We start from the raw sequence: 13,205 nt of genomic DNA on the forward strand, positions 1-13,205 counted from the left end.
CAAGAGATAACTGTCTGGTTATCCCTTGTTCCTTAACAGTGAGGAAAGATATTTTTTTTCCTTTGGTTAAACAATGATCAAAAATGTAGAGGTAAAATTTAGTAGGGTTTCTTAATGCCTGAAGCACCAGAAGTGGAAAAATGTAGTTGAGTATTTCACGATACCTTCTGTGGGGAAAACTAAGAACCGGCTACACTACCAGCTACACAAGAAAACAGCTAATAACACATTTATCCGATAGGCCATAACAAACCATTTGAGGAATGCTATTTGTTTGGGTCGCTGATCAGAGGAGGGAGGGACCTATAAGATGTCCTTTGTAAAAGGGACTAAAAGAGTACTTCCTCTGCACTGGTTATGTAATCCAAAGTCACAAAACTTGTTTAAAAAGCAAAGAAACACTGTTGCTTTCTCTTGCTCCTGGTCAGGTGCTTACAAGATAATTGTTTACTTATGTATAGGCAGCATAACAAGAACTGAAGGACAGAACCATTCTAAAAGTGAGAACACTCTCTTCTGTTCCACAGGTTATACTACTGCCTAGAGACTGTGGGCTTTTTCTAATGCAGAAATTCCTGCCTCTGAAGGAAATGATCTCCTCAGCAGGGAATTGCCAGTGCAAAAGATATCTTGAATTTGATACAGAGGGTATGGTCCATCCAGTTTTCTTCAGATAAAATGGCTTGTTTACAGTGGAGGACCCAAAATGCTCTTCCCCTGGTGATTGATGGCATTTGCCTTCAGTTTATGGAACAGTTTGTATGGGATGTTGTTGTGTTCTTAAAGAAGATTGTGGTAGCGAGAACACTTCTCTAAGACTAAAAATACTAACTAATATATTTAAATGGTCAAACATTCATCTTATTCATCAGAATTTGAACTAATAATGGGAATTAAGAATTAAAGTCACAATGGATTAAAAAACCCACAAACTACAAAACGGCCAAAGCTCTGCAAGAGATACCCAGATTGTGCAGAGAGATGACTACAGTTACAAACCAGATTGTATATAGTTACCTTGGCAAGTACTTGAGTGTCCTTACTGCTGAGATGCCTCCACTGTCTGGTACATGAGACAATAGCCCTTGAATTTCTGGTCCCATATTGCTTTCCTTTGCTACAGACAACTGTCCATACCATCTTTTTTTTTTTAACATAAGTTAGTTTCTGCTTTTCTATGTTAAGATTTTTTTTCTTTTATTTGTTAATCTGTTTTGAGCTGAACATAAATTCTGTCTTTCTCAATCCCTGGTTAGAAGGGTAGGGAGAAAAGGCCATATGACTTCTTTTATACTCCTGTATATTTCTACACACACGTGCATGCCTAAACATACAAAATTATTTTTTCAGACTTTAAAATTTATTTTAAAAGAAAGATGCTATTCTGGAAGAGGAAACCATTTGCTTTCACAACTCTTGTTACACTTGTGCTAACATTTTTGTTTCACTTGATTAAATATTTAGAATGCTCTCCTGTTTTGTTGTTAACATTTTTTTGAGTCTGCTCAATTTTCAATCACTTACTCTGATCAGTTTCTGTTAGTATGGGGATACTTTAAAACTGCCCTCGGAACATTCTGTTTTGGAAAAATCCTGCTGATAAGTGCTTATGGATGGTGTGCAAAGGCCTCCCTCGCATTCTCAGCTACATGGCCTTCAGCGAAGTAGAAAATGCAGCAAGCCTGATGTCCACATAAACAAACTTAGGATTTGGGTCAGTGTCAATTAAAATAGAAAAGCAGTGGGGGAGGGGTTTAAATAATACTAATGTTACACACAAACTGCCCAACTCCTGAAATTCAATACTTGGTTTCCTGCAGTGTCCTGTGCTCTCACTATTGTGTGCTAAATGTAACTTAACCTCAGAAGCCAAGGAAGAAGTTCCTGTCCTTAGTATTGTCCTGACAGAATATCTTCTCCCATCCCTTTACCTTGTCTTAAAAAAAAAAAAAAAAGCAAGCACCCCCCCAAAACAAACAAACAAACAAAAAAACCCTCCTGCAACAATAAAAATAAAACAACAAGAAAAGCCCTCTATAGAATGGCTTACCCTCTGCACTCTAGGAAAAATGAGAGTCTGGATAGCATGAAAATGCTGTTTTATACTGCTTGTATGTTCATTATAGCAGTAAGTTTACTGTGTGTTGTGGACGGGCTTTTAGATAGTAGCTAAGCATTGCATGTCATGAAGCGGAGCTCCTGAATCCATTACAAGGCTTAGCTGTTACAGTGGAGTACTGTCAGATAAATATGGAACTTGTAAAGCTGTTCTGTAAAAGTGAAATGAAGCCTTCTACCTAAAGACCCTGACAGAGCCATTTCCAGATAACTGTCTCTTTCACCAGGAAATTTCAGAACATTTTTCTAGAATGTTTGAAGTTCTGGTCTGATAGTCCTTTGAGGTGGGCTGCGTGGAGGAGCCCCTCGCATAGTATGTCCAGTTCCTCAAAGTGGTTGTGACCCATGTGTCTGTGTCCCTCAGGAAACACCCCCAGGACGATCACCTGCCAGCTTACTTGGAGCTGAACCCAGGTCCTGTGAATGCTGCAGCTTAGCACTGAAAGTAGTTGTCTTGCATTTGCTTATTGCTGCATCACCCACCTGCCCTTAGGCTGACATATTTTTGTGCAGCTGATCAGTGAAACTGGATCAGAAATAACCTGGCTGAAAAGAAGTTAGCTTTTAACCTGGATGTGTTTGCTGATGCAGTTCACATGCGTACAGCACAGGGGGGGAAGAAGCACAGAAGCAGAGGGATGAGGATGAGACTTGAAATTCTAAATGCTGCTATGGCTTTGGTGCTGCCAAATGTCTAAAGTGATGTGAATGTGAAGAGTGCTCCTGCACATTCACCTGGATGCTATGCTACAAACTCTTCCTCAGACTGTATATTTTAAGTAAATGTTTCTCACCTGTGTGTGTCGTGAGCCTCAGCCAAATAAATGAAGTTTATGGAGGATTACTGTATGGGATAGGGGCTCTTCAGAATTAAACATCCAAAATTAATATTTTCCTCATTAAAATTGAATCCCTTATTTCTCATGGGGAGCTTTCTACTTTTTGTGAAGACTTGTTTGGAAGAAATCACCAAAGCTGAGACACAAAGTACCTTTGGCCATGGTTACTGTGATAGCTCAGTTTTTGCCACCAGTTGTTGCAGACAGACAAAACATTTGAAGCATTTTTAGGTTGAATTGGGAAGCTTATTACAGGTGATTACTTATAATTCTGCAGTTTTCATGTGCTAATAAAACAGCTAAGATGTATTTTTGTCTAGTAGTGGCAGGCAGACTTCATGAGCAATCATTATATTACCAGCATAGGAAAGCAATAAACCAGTAGAAGGTGTGAAATAGTAATATGGAATGGGAGAGTTAAGGTAAGGATTTGGTATGCATAGCTGAATGAAGAACCTGAGGCAGAGACAATGATTTGGCTTTTCTTTAAGATCTACTGGAAAGGGAAATGTGCCACACATATATTTCTTCTCTTTTGTTTGCTGCCTATTGAATCCCAGAAAACAAACAAACAAAAAATCACCCAAAACACGATGTTGTAATTTGCTCAGTTAGGCTTATTGCATGGCTATGCAGACGTTCATCTTTCTGTGGTTCAGGGCAGAGAAGTTACCTGGGGAGGAGGACTTGACAACGTTACTAGCTGAAATGTATGGCAGACTACAGCCTGGCTTAATTGCCAACAGGCATGAGATTAAATCAGTTTTTAATAGCATAATTAACATTTTATTGTAAAGAGATTGTGATCTTGAATGCATTGAAAATAACACACTACACTGCTCCCCCCCCCCCCCCCCCCCCAAGTCTATGAAATAGTCGCTGAAATGAGGCTGAAAGTTGAAAACTGCCTCTGTGGTAGCTGTAATCCAACTAATTGGGACTGCCATAGTGCCTGCCTTGAGTGAGTACTGTTGAATCAGTGTTGCATGGGTCCACCAGACAGCAGGGGCTTTTCAGGGATGGATTGGCTCCTGGAATGGCTCTCCCTCCAGGAGCACGTGTGCTGGTGCCGGGGATGGTTCAGGGCTCTGTGGCCGGAGGCAGAGAGAGAGAAGGAGGTAGGGCTGTAGGAGCTTAAGCTGCTGTGACGCCAAACCCTCAAATACAAAGGAGGTTTAAAGGCATTGGGGTTTGGCAGAACAACGAGAACAGCCAGAAAGGTGTAACAGAACAGTTAAGTGAAAGATTAAGTAGAAAAGGGCTCTACTTGAAATGAAGGGACAAGGTTGTCATTCTTAACGCGTACAGCTGTGTTGTAGATCGTGTTACTTGGTAATGCTGCATCATCATGCATCTGTTAGTGATTGTGTGCTCCTTTGCTCAATTGTTTCCTCAGACTTTCAGTCAGTAACATTGCTTCTTCCTATTCTGCTGCTGTTTGCTTGCATGACTGTGGTCCATTTGTCCATCTCACAGTAAACAGAGCCAGTGTAGATGTGTATTTTGTCCTACCACTTCCTTCCTTCTTTCCCTCTTGCTCCCATTGTATTTTCATATCCCTTTTGAACAGGAAAGGCAGTAGGTTTTAATCTCTCCTTGTGTTCTGTTGTCCAGTCTATTCCCATACCTTCAGCTCTTGGAGTGGGCTTATTCTGCTCATTCTGGGATTTTAAACATAATTTCTCAGCTGATATCAGAAGAAAACTGATGCAGTTATGCCTGTATCTCCTGGCCAAGCATCCTTCATGTTCTTTGCAATAATGTATTGTCTTGATTGTAGATCTATAGGTAAAATTGAAATGTTTTCATGCCTTGAGGCATATTCTTCGCATATTTCAGTTCTGTTACAGTATTTCACTTTGGAATTAAAATTTCACTTTACACAAGCAGAACTGATAGCTGGCCGTGTTACGTTGGACTTTGTATTTCTTACAGAAAGAAATTCAAGCAATGAGTCAATGCAATCACCCCAATGTGGTGACCTATTACACATCTTTTGTGGTGAAGGATGAGCTTTGGCTGGTTATGAAGCTGTTAAGTGGGGGTAAGTTACTGGTTTTACTTGTTTAGCTGCAAGGAAATTGTATGAATTTTCTAATGTGTGTTCTTTGAGGTAATTGACCTAAACCAAGTAAGGAGAAGGCAGAAGAGACTATATAGGATGAATCTTGAGAACCTAGACATGCTAAATGTTATAACAGTAATGTACAAGCTTAAAAAGTCTACATACGTATATAGATACTACATACTAAGAATTACTGAAATAAATTCTGTTAATCTATTTGCTGTAATTTTTTATTCTAAATCACAATGTTAACGTTCTCTAAGGCTATTCAGGGAAAATTAATGATGAGAATTAAGTGATACCTGTCAATGCGGCCTTTTTTTGAGTTACAAATCCCTTCTATTTTTGTAAAGATTTTATAATTGGTATTTCTCATTCCTTATCCAAGGAATATTCTTCCTAGGACAGGCCTTATAAATATCACATCCTTTTTGCTGCTTAAGCTAACTGAACGCCCTTTACAGTTTTTCTGGTGATAGTTAATGGTACAAAAATGGTATGTGGTTCTGAAAGAAGAAAAAGGGACTAAACTGAATAGGCTTCTGGCTTACAGAAGTGAGGCCCTGATGTACTGTGAAGTGTTGAAAAATACTTGGACAGGAAGAAGATACTGCTATTAAATTCCTTGAGATTAGTAGTAACTGAAGTTCAGTGTAAAACTGCATGTCACTAGAAATGTAGTCATCATTTGTGTGCAAAGAATATCTCCTAGTCTTGCAGCTGCATGTTTACATCATAAACTCGTGAACTATAATTTAAGGTGGATAATAAAAACATGTTTGGTGTGCTTGTTGTCTAAATCTGGATTAGTCCTGAATTTCTAGCTTAGCAAACAGATCTTCCTAATGGATCATTGTTACAGTATGCTTGGCAAAATCCATTCCTTTGTTTCTCGTTTGAACAAGGTAATAGTTTGCTTTATTCTGAGAGCTCATTATCTGAAGATATAAATTGCAATAACAAGGGAAGAATGAAGAAATGACTTTCAAGAAACAATATGATAATGCTGTATATGTTTTTTTTCTTTTTCTTTCTTCCCTGGATCTGCAATATAGGTTCAATGCTTGATATAATAAAGTATATTGTCAATAGAGGTGAGCACAAAAATGGTGTCCTTGAAGAACCCATAATAGCAACAATTCTTAAAGAAGTTTTGGAAGGTTTAGACTATCTACACAGGAACGGGCAAATTCACAGGTAGGAGCATGTACACAGTGAAAAGCATTTTCTAAGTTGCATGTATAGGGTGTTGATACTGGTCAGCTGCAGTTGCTTGGTAAAGCAAATTATATCGCCTATTTCACATACTGTAAATGTGATCAGTAATTTTTAAATTAGATTGCTCAGGCAGATGCTGTAATCTTGACTGTGGTTTGTCACTTATACTTCGTACTCGTTTAGTCTTTATTCTGTCTGTCCCTTTTATAGCTAAGATAGGCCTGTGCTGCACTAAGTCTGCCAGAACTGTGGTATATACTCCTGTAACCACTGGTACTCCTGATATTTAATCTGACTTTAGTTTGCACTGCGGTCTGTGGCTTATATTTGTGTATTGTATTGAACAGTAAACACATTATCTTAGGCACTTGGGCACTGCTGCATAAATGTGGAATGTATTTCTTCCTGATAATTAGTAGTGTCTAATACAAATCTACGGGTGTCTCTACATGACCGTACATGAAGCCAGGTCTGATATTATGGATCTGCATCTTGATGTATACGTATCTAAGTGATTATTATGTTCAGTGTGTTCTCTATATAGACCCCCCAGTGTGGTTTATACATACCTGTTGATCAGGAGGTTGCTTCCACTGTTTGGAAACTGGAAGTGCTGTACTTTGGCCTCGCTAATTAATTTTACTGAGGTGAATTTGCCTTTTAAGGAAGATGCCAAGAAGGGGCTCTCTGTTTCTAGCACTGGCCTTTATGAGGGAGTGTTGTCACAAAAGATTCACAATCACAAAAGATTCACTGCAGACAGAACTGATAATGGCGGTGGCAGGGATATAACACAGTAATGGTTCTTTCTATGTACTACTAATGTCTCATCTTATAAATGAGCTCCCTTTGATGTAAATCAAGAACTGTTTCCTCATTTTGCAGAGAGAAAATTGAGATAAATGGAGAAATAAAGAACAGTTAACTTGACTTCTGTTCTGGAATTCCAAAGATCTGCCACAAAACTTAATTTGTAGTCTTCTATTACACTGATACTGCTGCAGAAGGAACATTCATTAGCTTTTAGGGATAACAGGACCCTTTCAGGTCAGATTTGGGAATTCCCCTTGTATCTTTTTAATGGAGCTTAAAGATAAAGCTCCTTATTACACATAAGATTTCTCCTTCTTATAATACCTCATTTATAAACTGTAATACCACAGAAGTCCTGTTCAAAAGAATACAATGTACATTCCTTTTCTCTATGTATGTTGTAGGTAAAACCTGTGGCAGTTTGGGGAACACTGTATTAAGCAGTATTTTCCTGTTGGAAATGTTTCAAAAATGAAGGGATTTTGTTTTGTTGTTTTACTGTACTCTCCTTTATGTATAAGGCAGAAGGTTATGTTAGTTTTCAACAGCAAAGTGTTAATTTCTTTCAGTAAATCCTGGAAAGGTTTGCTCAAATTCTTAATGTTCATGGCATTTTCTGTATGAAAGATTTATCTATCTTCTGCATTAAGAATGGGATGTACATTTCTATTTTAGAAAGTATTTTTAAATGTTATCTATGAGTAGTGTGTTACATGGATAGGTAGTTGACATTTAAGTACGTGCATTTTTGACAGATTCAGTTTCAAGTAACTTTTAATCCGAGTACACTAGGAAAATGTGGTTGCTATTTCAGAGCTTTAATAACTTAATTGGATAGAAATCTACACTATATTTACCATTCGATCTCTCAGGAGATCAAAGAAGACAACTTTTTTCACTTTTTTTTGTTAGTGGTGCATTTCAGTGTGAGGAAGTGTTAATTCTTGCTATAAAGCTCTGAAACCATTTGTGAAGTTACATCTATAAAAGGAGGTAAAACAGTTGGACCTAAATATTTATTCTAAAAATGTATCCTTGAATTCTACTCAATTTGTGCCAAGGCCAATTTGGGTGGCTGTACACAAAGATACAGCTTGAGTTTATTCTGCACTCTGTTTTATTGTAATACTTCAATTCCTGTTCCTGCCTTTTAAATTTTCAAATACCATCTTGTGGAACTACGTAATATGAAGATGTGTTTTTTTCTTCATAAAATGTAAGTTTATGTATTTTCTTATGTCTTACATAAGTAACTTCTTATTTGTACGTTCTAGAGATTTGAAGGCTGGCAACATTCTTCTGGGTGAAGATGGCTCTGTACAAATAGCAGGTAATGGCAGTGATTAAAAAAAAAAGTAGTGGCTAAATTAAAAGAACAAGGGATATGAGGCTTGCTTAAGGACAACAGATATGAGTTTTCCTGTTGGCTTTTAACTGGAGAGTTGTAGCTGTAGGTTGTCCAGTTTTAGGATGTTTGGTTAATGATACCTGACTTTAAAATTTGCTCGGTATTTTTGTGTCCAAAGGCTGATATTCTTCCTTGTTACATGTTTTAGCTTTGACAAAGTAAAATCTCCTTTCATCTTTGAAGAATAGATACCTGATTTGTAACCTGGATTTTTCCTTCTGGCTTCTTATTTGCAAAAAGTACTTTTAGGTCTTTCCCTTGTGACTGCTCATTATGCTGCACCCCAAGTTTCTTTTATGAAAGAGAGTTGACTTTTATGAGTTGACTTCACTTCTACTGTATGAAACCTTTGCTTTGTTACTGGTAGTTCAAGTGGTTATAACTTTTTTTTTTTTTCCTATTCTCCAGATTTTGGCGTTAGTGCTTTTTTAGCTACAGGAGGCGATGTAACTCGTAACAAAGTAAGGAAAACGTTTGTTGGTACTCCATGTTGGATGGCACCTGAAGTGATGGAGCAGGTATTACAAACATTTAAAAATAAAAATAAAATATTTAATCTTTATAACTTGAGAAATCACCACCATATTTTTCCTTTCTGGCTCTATTCCAGGTGCGAGGGTATGACTTCAAGGCTGATATGTGGAGTTTTGGGATAACAGCCATTGAGTTAGCAACAGGAGCAGCACCTTATCACAAATATCCTCCTATGAAAGTAACTGTCACTTTATATTAGTGCCGAAGGGTTCCAGGATTCAGTTTGTTCTGTCTTTAAACTTCTTTGGTTATTGCATTTTTTTTTCTGTTGACAAATGACTACAAGTAGAGCAACTTTGTGGATGCTGAATGTGGGTGGTGGTGGTGATGGTGTGTAGGCAGCTGTGTGAGAGCATTGATGTGCAAGGCACAGACCTATGAAACTGGGCTTTTGGGCCTTTGTTATTAGCATTTAAGATGGGTTGCTTCATTCACTTTTGAGGAAATAAAAAGAATAAACAAGACACTTCTGTTGAAGGTAGAAAAGTATGTAGTACATTCTTTGTGATTTCTTCTGTCTTTCTGATTATGTTTTTGTGCTTTTAAAATAGGGTGATATAGAGGTTTTCTGAAAAAGCGTCTCCTCAATTTGGGCATTTAAGTGATTTGTTATGTATTTTTCACTAATTCTGATAAAATAATGGTAGTAACTAAGGGCTTTCTGGAAATGAGTTTTGTGCCTTTGCTTGAAGAAGAGCTTGTAGCCTAGTAGGGAAGCCTACTGGGAGAAAAAAAAAAAAAAAGTTGGGAGAAAGGGTGGAAGCTTGTGGTTGATGTTTATTTTTCATAGAGTAATTAAAAATTTTTAAAGTTCAGAACTGGGAAGATACACCATCCTATATAGTGTTAAGATGCTTAAATTTATAGCAACTGCTGTACACAGCAGTATTTCTGAAAAGGTGTAGAATGGTGTCTAATATAGCTGATAAAGGAATAAATGTTTTTTATTATTACAACATCCTAGAAAATATATTTTATTTTTCAGGCATAAGATCTACATTTATGTCTGAAATACTTTAAATGTTGCAGTGTTTCACCAAAGTGTGTATTTTTTTGATCTATGCAGTAGAAATGTTGATTGCAGCAACCTTGCTTACTATTCCTCTTTTTCTGTTTCACTTGTGTGTTCACATTATTCTCACAAGTCCACAGTCCAAGGATGCAACACCTGGGCACAACATTTTAAGTATTCTGACCACTTGTTTTCATCTATTTGGGGAATTTTAAAGTGGTGTATATATTCTTTATTTTTAATGTATTTTTTAATCAGTTATACTGTTCGTTGTTCTGAGGATTGCATAGAAATGCTGTTGTGATGGTCAGCACTACTTTGTTTTAGTAGTAAATCAAGATATCTAAATATCTGAAGAATACTTATTCTTTTAATTTCTGCATGTTTTGAATTGGTTTTGCTTACAGTACCTTTTCTTGGGTTTTACTGTAGGTGTTAATGCTGACGTTGCAAAATGATCCTCCTACTTTAGAGACAGGTGTAGAGGACAAGGAGATGATGAAAAAGTATGGCAAATCCTTTAGAAAATTGATTTCATTATGCCTTCAAAAAGATCCTTCCAAAAGGTAAGTCATTATTGCCACACACAGTGGAATTACTTTTTTTAAATGTACAGACTATTTAGGGTTCCAATATTTAAACATCACGTTTAAGCATATGATTTGAGTTTTGTAATACTAACCTTCAGTATCTTCATCTGGGGAGAAGAAATTGCCTCTGAATTGTCACTAGCTTTATTCTAGCTTTTTAACCTAATTTGCTTATATTTAAATATGCTGTTCTGATCAAACAAAATTCCTTGCTCTATATCTTAATTTCTCATTGGAAGCAGGATATAAATCTTTGTTTTCCATAATCTAACATGACTGTTCAAGTTGATCAAACAGAGCTATTGGTAACCAAACATTACGACCTCTTGGCCTATACAATAATAATTAAAAAAAAAAAAAAAAGTCTTGAGCTTTGTTTTGCCTTTTAACTTTAGTATCTCCAGAGAAAATTACTTATTAAGAGATATTTTTGTAATTTGAAGTGGGATGCTCCGAGCTTGTTTAGAGATCCTCGTGTTACTGTAGGCAATTATCTTTGTGTTTTGATTCTTCTTGCTGTATTTTTTGAATGGGGTAGCCAAGACAATGAAAATGTTAAACATTTATTTCAGAATTATTGCTGAGGTTTCCGGTTCCCAGAGCAATTCATTTATTTACCCTTTATTCGTTTTTATGCAGACCTATTTTCGTAGGTGTCTTGCTGAATAGGTGGAGGAGGCACATTCTAATTAACATTATTTCCTGAGGGTGTTCAATATGGCACTTTTCTAAAACTTTCACAGCTGACATTTGTGGGGGAAAAAAAAGATTATGGTCTGAAACAGCAATTCTGACTGAGTAGTGTGATTAAGTCTGTTATTGTATGTTCTTCATTTGCTGATGTTCCACTAGCATTAAGTCCAAGGTATGAAGCAAGTCAAATTTCAAGGGTAACAACAGCAATACTGGAAGTAATACTAGACATAAATTATAATTAAGAAAAAAAATAATAATTGCATGTTAAGATCTTTATTCTTGAAATCCTTCAAATTCTGCTTTGACTGAAAGGTCATTTGTGTACTATTTTCAGATTCCCCCGTTCCTTCCAGTTGGTGGTCTTAGTATCAAGTCCTAATTCTTTAAGCTTAGCACGGCAATTTGCTGGCTGCTTATGGATCAGAATGAAATGTTGTTCTGGCATATCAGGCTGGATAATCAAGTATAATCTTTGTCCAGAGAAGTGGATGCTCCCTCTTTGGAAGTGTTCAAGGTCATAAGCAACCTGATCTTGTGGAAGGTATCCCCTGCCCATGCCAGTGGGTTTGGAACTAGATGAACTTTAAAGGTCCGTTCCAACCCAAACGTTCTATGATTCTATGCTCTGAAGTTTCTTTTAAGTTTCCTATGTTCAGCAATTTTCAGGGAAAGATTAAATGAATAGGAAAACACAAGTACATAATTAAAATAGCTTTCCTCCTCTCATTGAACATACAATGCTAAGAGTTACCTGATACCAGTGTTGAAACAGTAGTGTTCTAACACACATACAGTATTTTCATGCTCTAGATTGATCTGAACTGAACAACTAGCCCAGCGTATAGGTGGTGAGATCTATGCGTCAGTTACTCTTAACTTGATAGAGAGCGTCCTTATGTTGAGGGGTTATTGGTACATTTAGTTTCTTCACAGTTGGAAGTTAGTTTTGCATTAGAGATACTTCCATAGTCATTGTGTCAACTGTGGGAGACTGCTTTTTCTGGCAAATTCTGTGACTGGCATTGCACTGTTGTCTCTCAGGCCATGATGTTTTTCTTTTGGGCTTCTGTATGTGAGTATTTCTCTCCTCAGTGCAAAGTATGTAGGTTACAGTCCTCGGCTGTAATTCACTCCTAAGTGTGTGTGGAAAGCACTTTCAGACCTGTTCAGAAGTGTCTGGTATAAATAATGGTGGAGCAATGAACACTAGTTTGGATAAGACCTTACCAAGAATCTGGCTTTTAATTGTGCATATCCGTGTTGAGAGAGAGTAGTGCTGGGTCACAAAGATTTGTCTTAAAGTTTAAAGTTGATTTGAGGTTGAACTTGAAAACTCGATGCAGAAACTGATTTTTAAAAGGTTCCCCTTCCATTTTGCCCTTCCAAGGTTTGTGTGAATTACGGCTAAGCTTGGTGGTTTTCACAGTATCACCACTAAGAACTCCATTATTTTAGAGTGGTGCTTTGGAGTGGGAGAAAAATAGGTGCTCTGTGGAACTACTGTCTTATGTCTAAATTGAATGCTTTTTGTTGATGACAGGAATAGTTTCATTATTTCTAGCAGGAGCGAGCTGGGATACATTCCTGTTTTTCTTCACTTCCTCTTCAGATGTGTCCCCTGAGAAATTAACTAGTTCAGATTTTTGTGTTCTTTTATTTTTCCATATGGAAACTTTCCACTGTCTTATCTAACCTAAGCTGTATCCACTCTATTGCTGTAAGTCAAATGAAAATCCACAGCAGATGTTGCTTCTGTTCATTTGGAAATTATGAATCTTGGAGATTCCAGCTCCCCTAGATTTAGCCATATCGAAATCAGCATTGGGTAGGGGCCTCGGTTCCTAGTAGAAAGGATTAAAAAAAAAACAAAACAAAACCCCACACCTGAAGGATTTTATTTCATCCCAAGAGA

At 37.2% G+C, this 13,205-nt stretch overlaps 1 protein-coding gene across 5 annotated transcripts in view; it reads left to right on the forward strand.

Annotated features, from left to right (window-relative positions):
- STK39 (serine/threonine kinase 39) overlaps positions 1 to 13,205 on the forward strand; it is a 92,942-nt gene that overhangs the window by 19,900 nt on the left and 59,837 nt on the right. For all 5 annotated transcript variants that reach the window (XR_010832379.1, XM_013171421.3, XM_013171417.3 and 2 more), the window contains 6 exons: positions 4,893 to 5,001; positions 6,078 to 6,219; positions 8,328 to 8,383; positions 8,870 to 8,979; positions 9,072 to 9,173; positions 10,440 to 10,573. Coding sequence is in view for 4 of the 5 variants with exons in the window: in XM_013171421.3 (XP_013026875.1) it covers positions 4,893 to 5,001; positions 6,078 to 6,219; positions 8,328 to 8,383; positions 8,870 to 8,979; positions 9,072 to 9,173; positions 10,440 to 10,573 (653 nt within the window). In the remaining variant the exon portion in view is untranslated. The remainder of the gene's footprint in view (positions 1 to 4,892; positions 5,002 to 6,077; positions 6,220 to 8,327; positions 8,384 to 8,869; positions 8,980 to 9,071; positions 9,174 to 10,439; positions 10,574 to 13,205) is intronic.

Source organism: Anser cygnoides, chromosome 6, assembly GCF_040182565.1.
Source record: "Anser cygnoides isolate HZ-2024a breed goose chromosome 6, Taihu_goose_T2T_genome, whole genome shotgun sequence".
NCBI classification, from domain to species: Eukaryota; Metazoa; Chordata; class Aves; order Anseriformes; family Anatidae; genus Anser; species Anser cygnoides.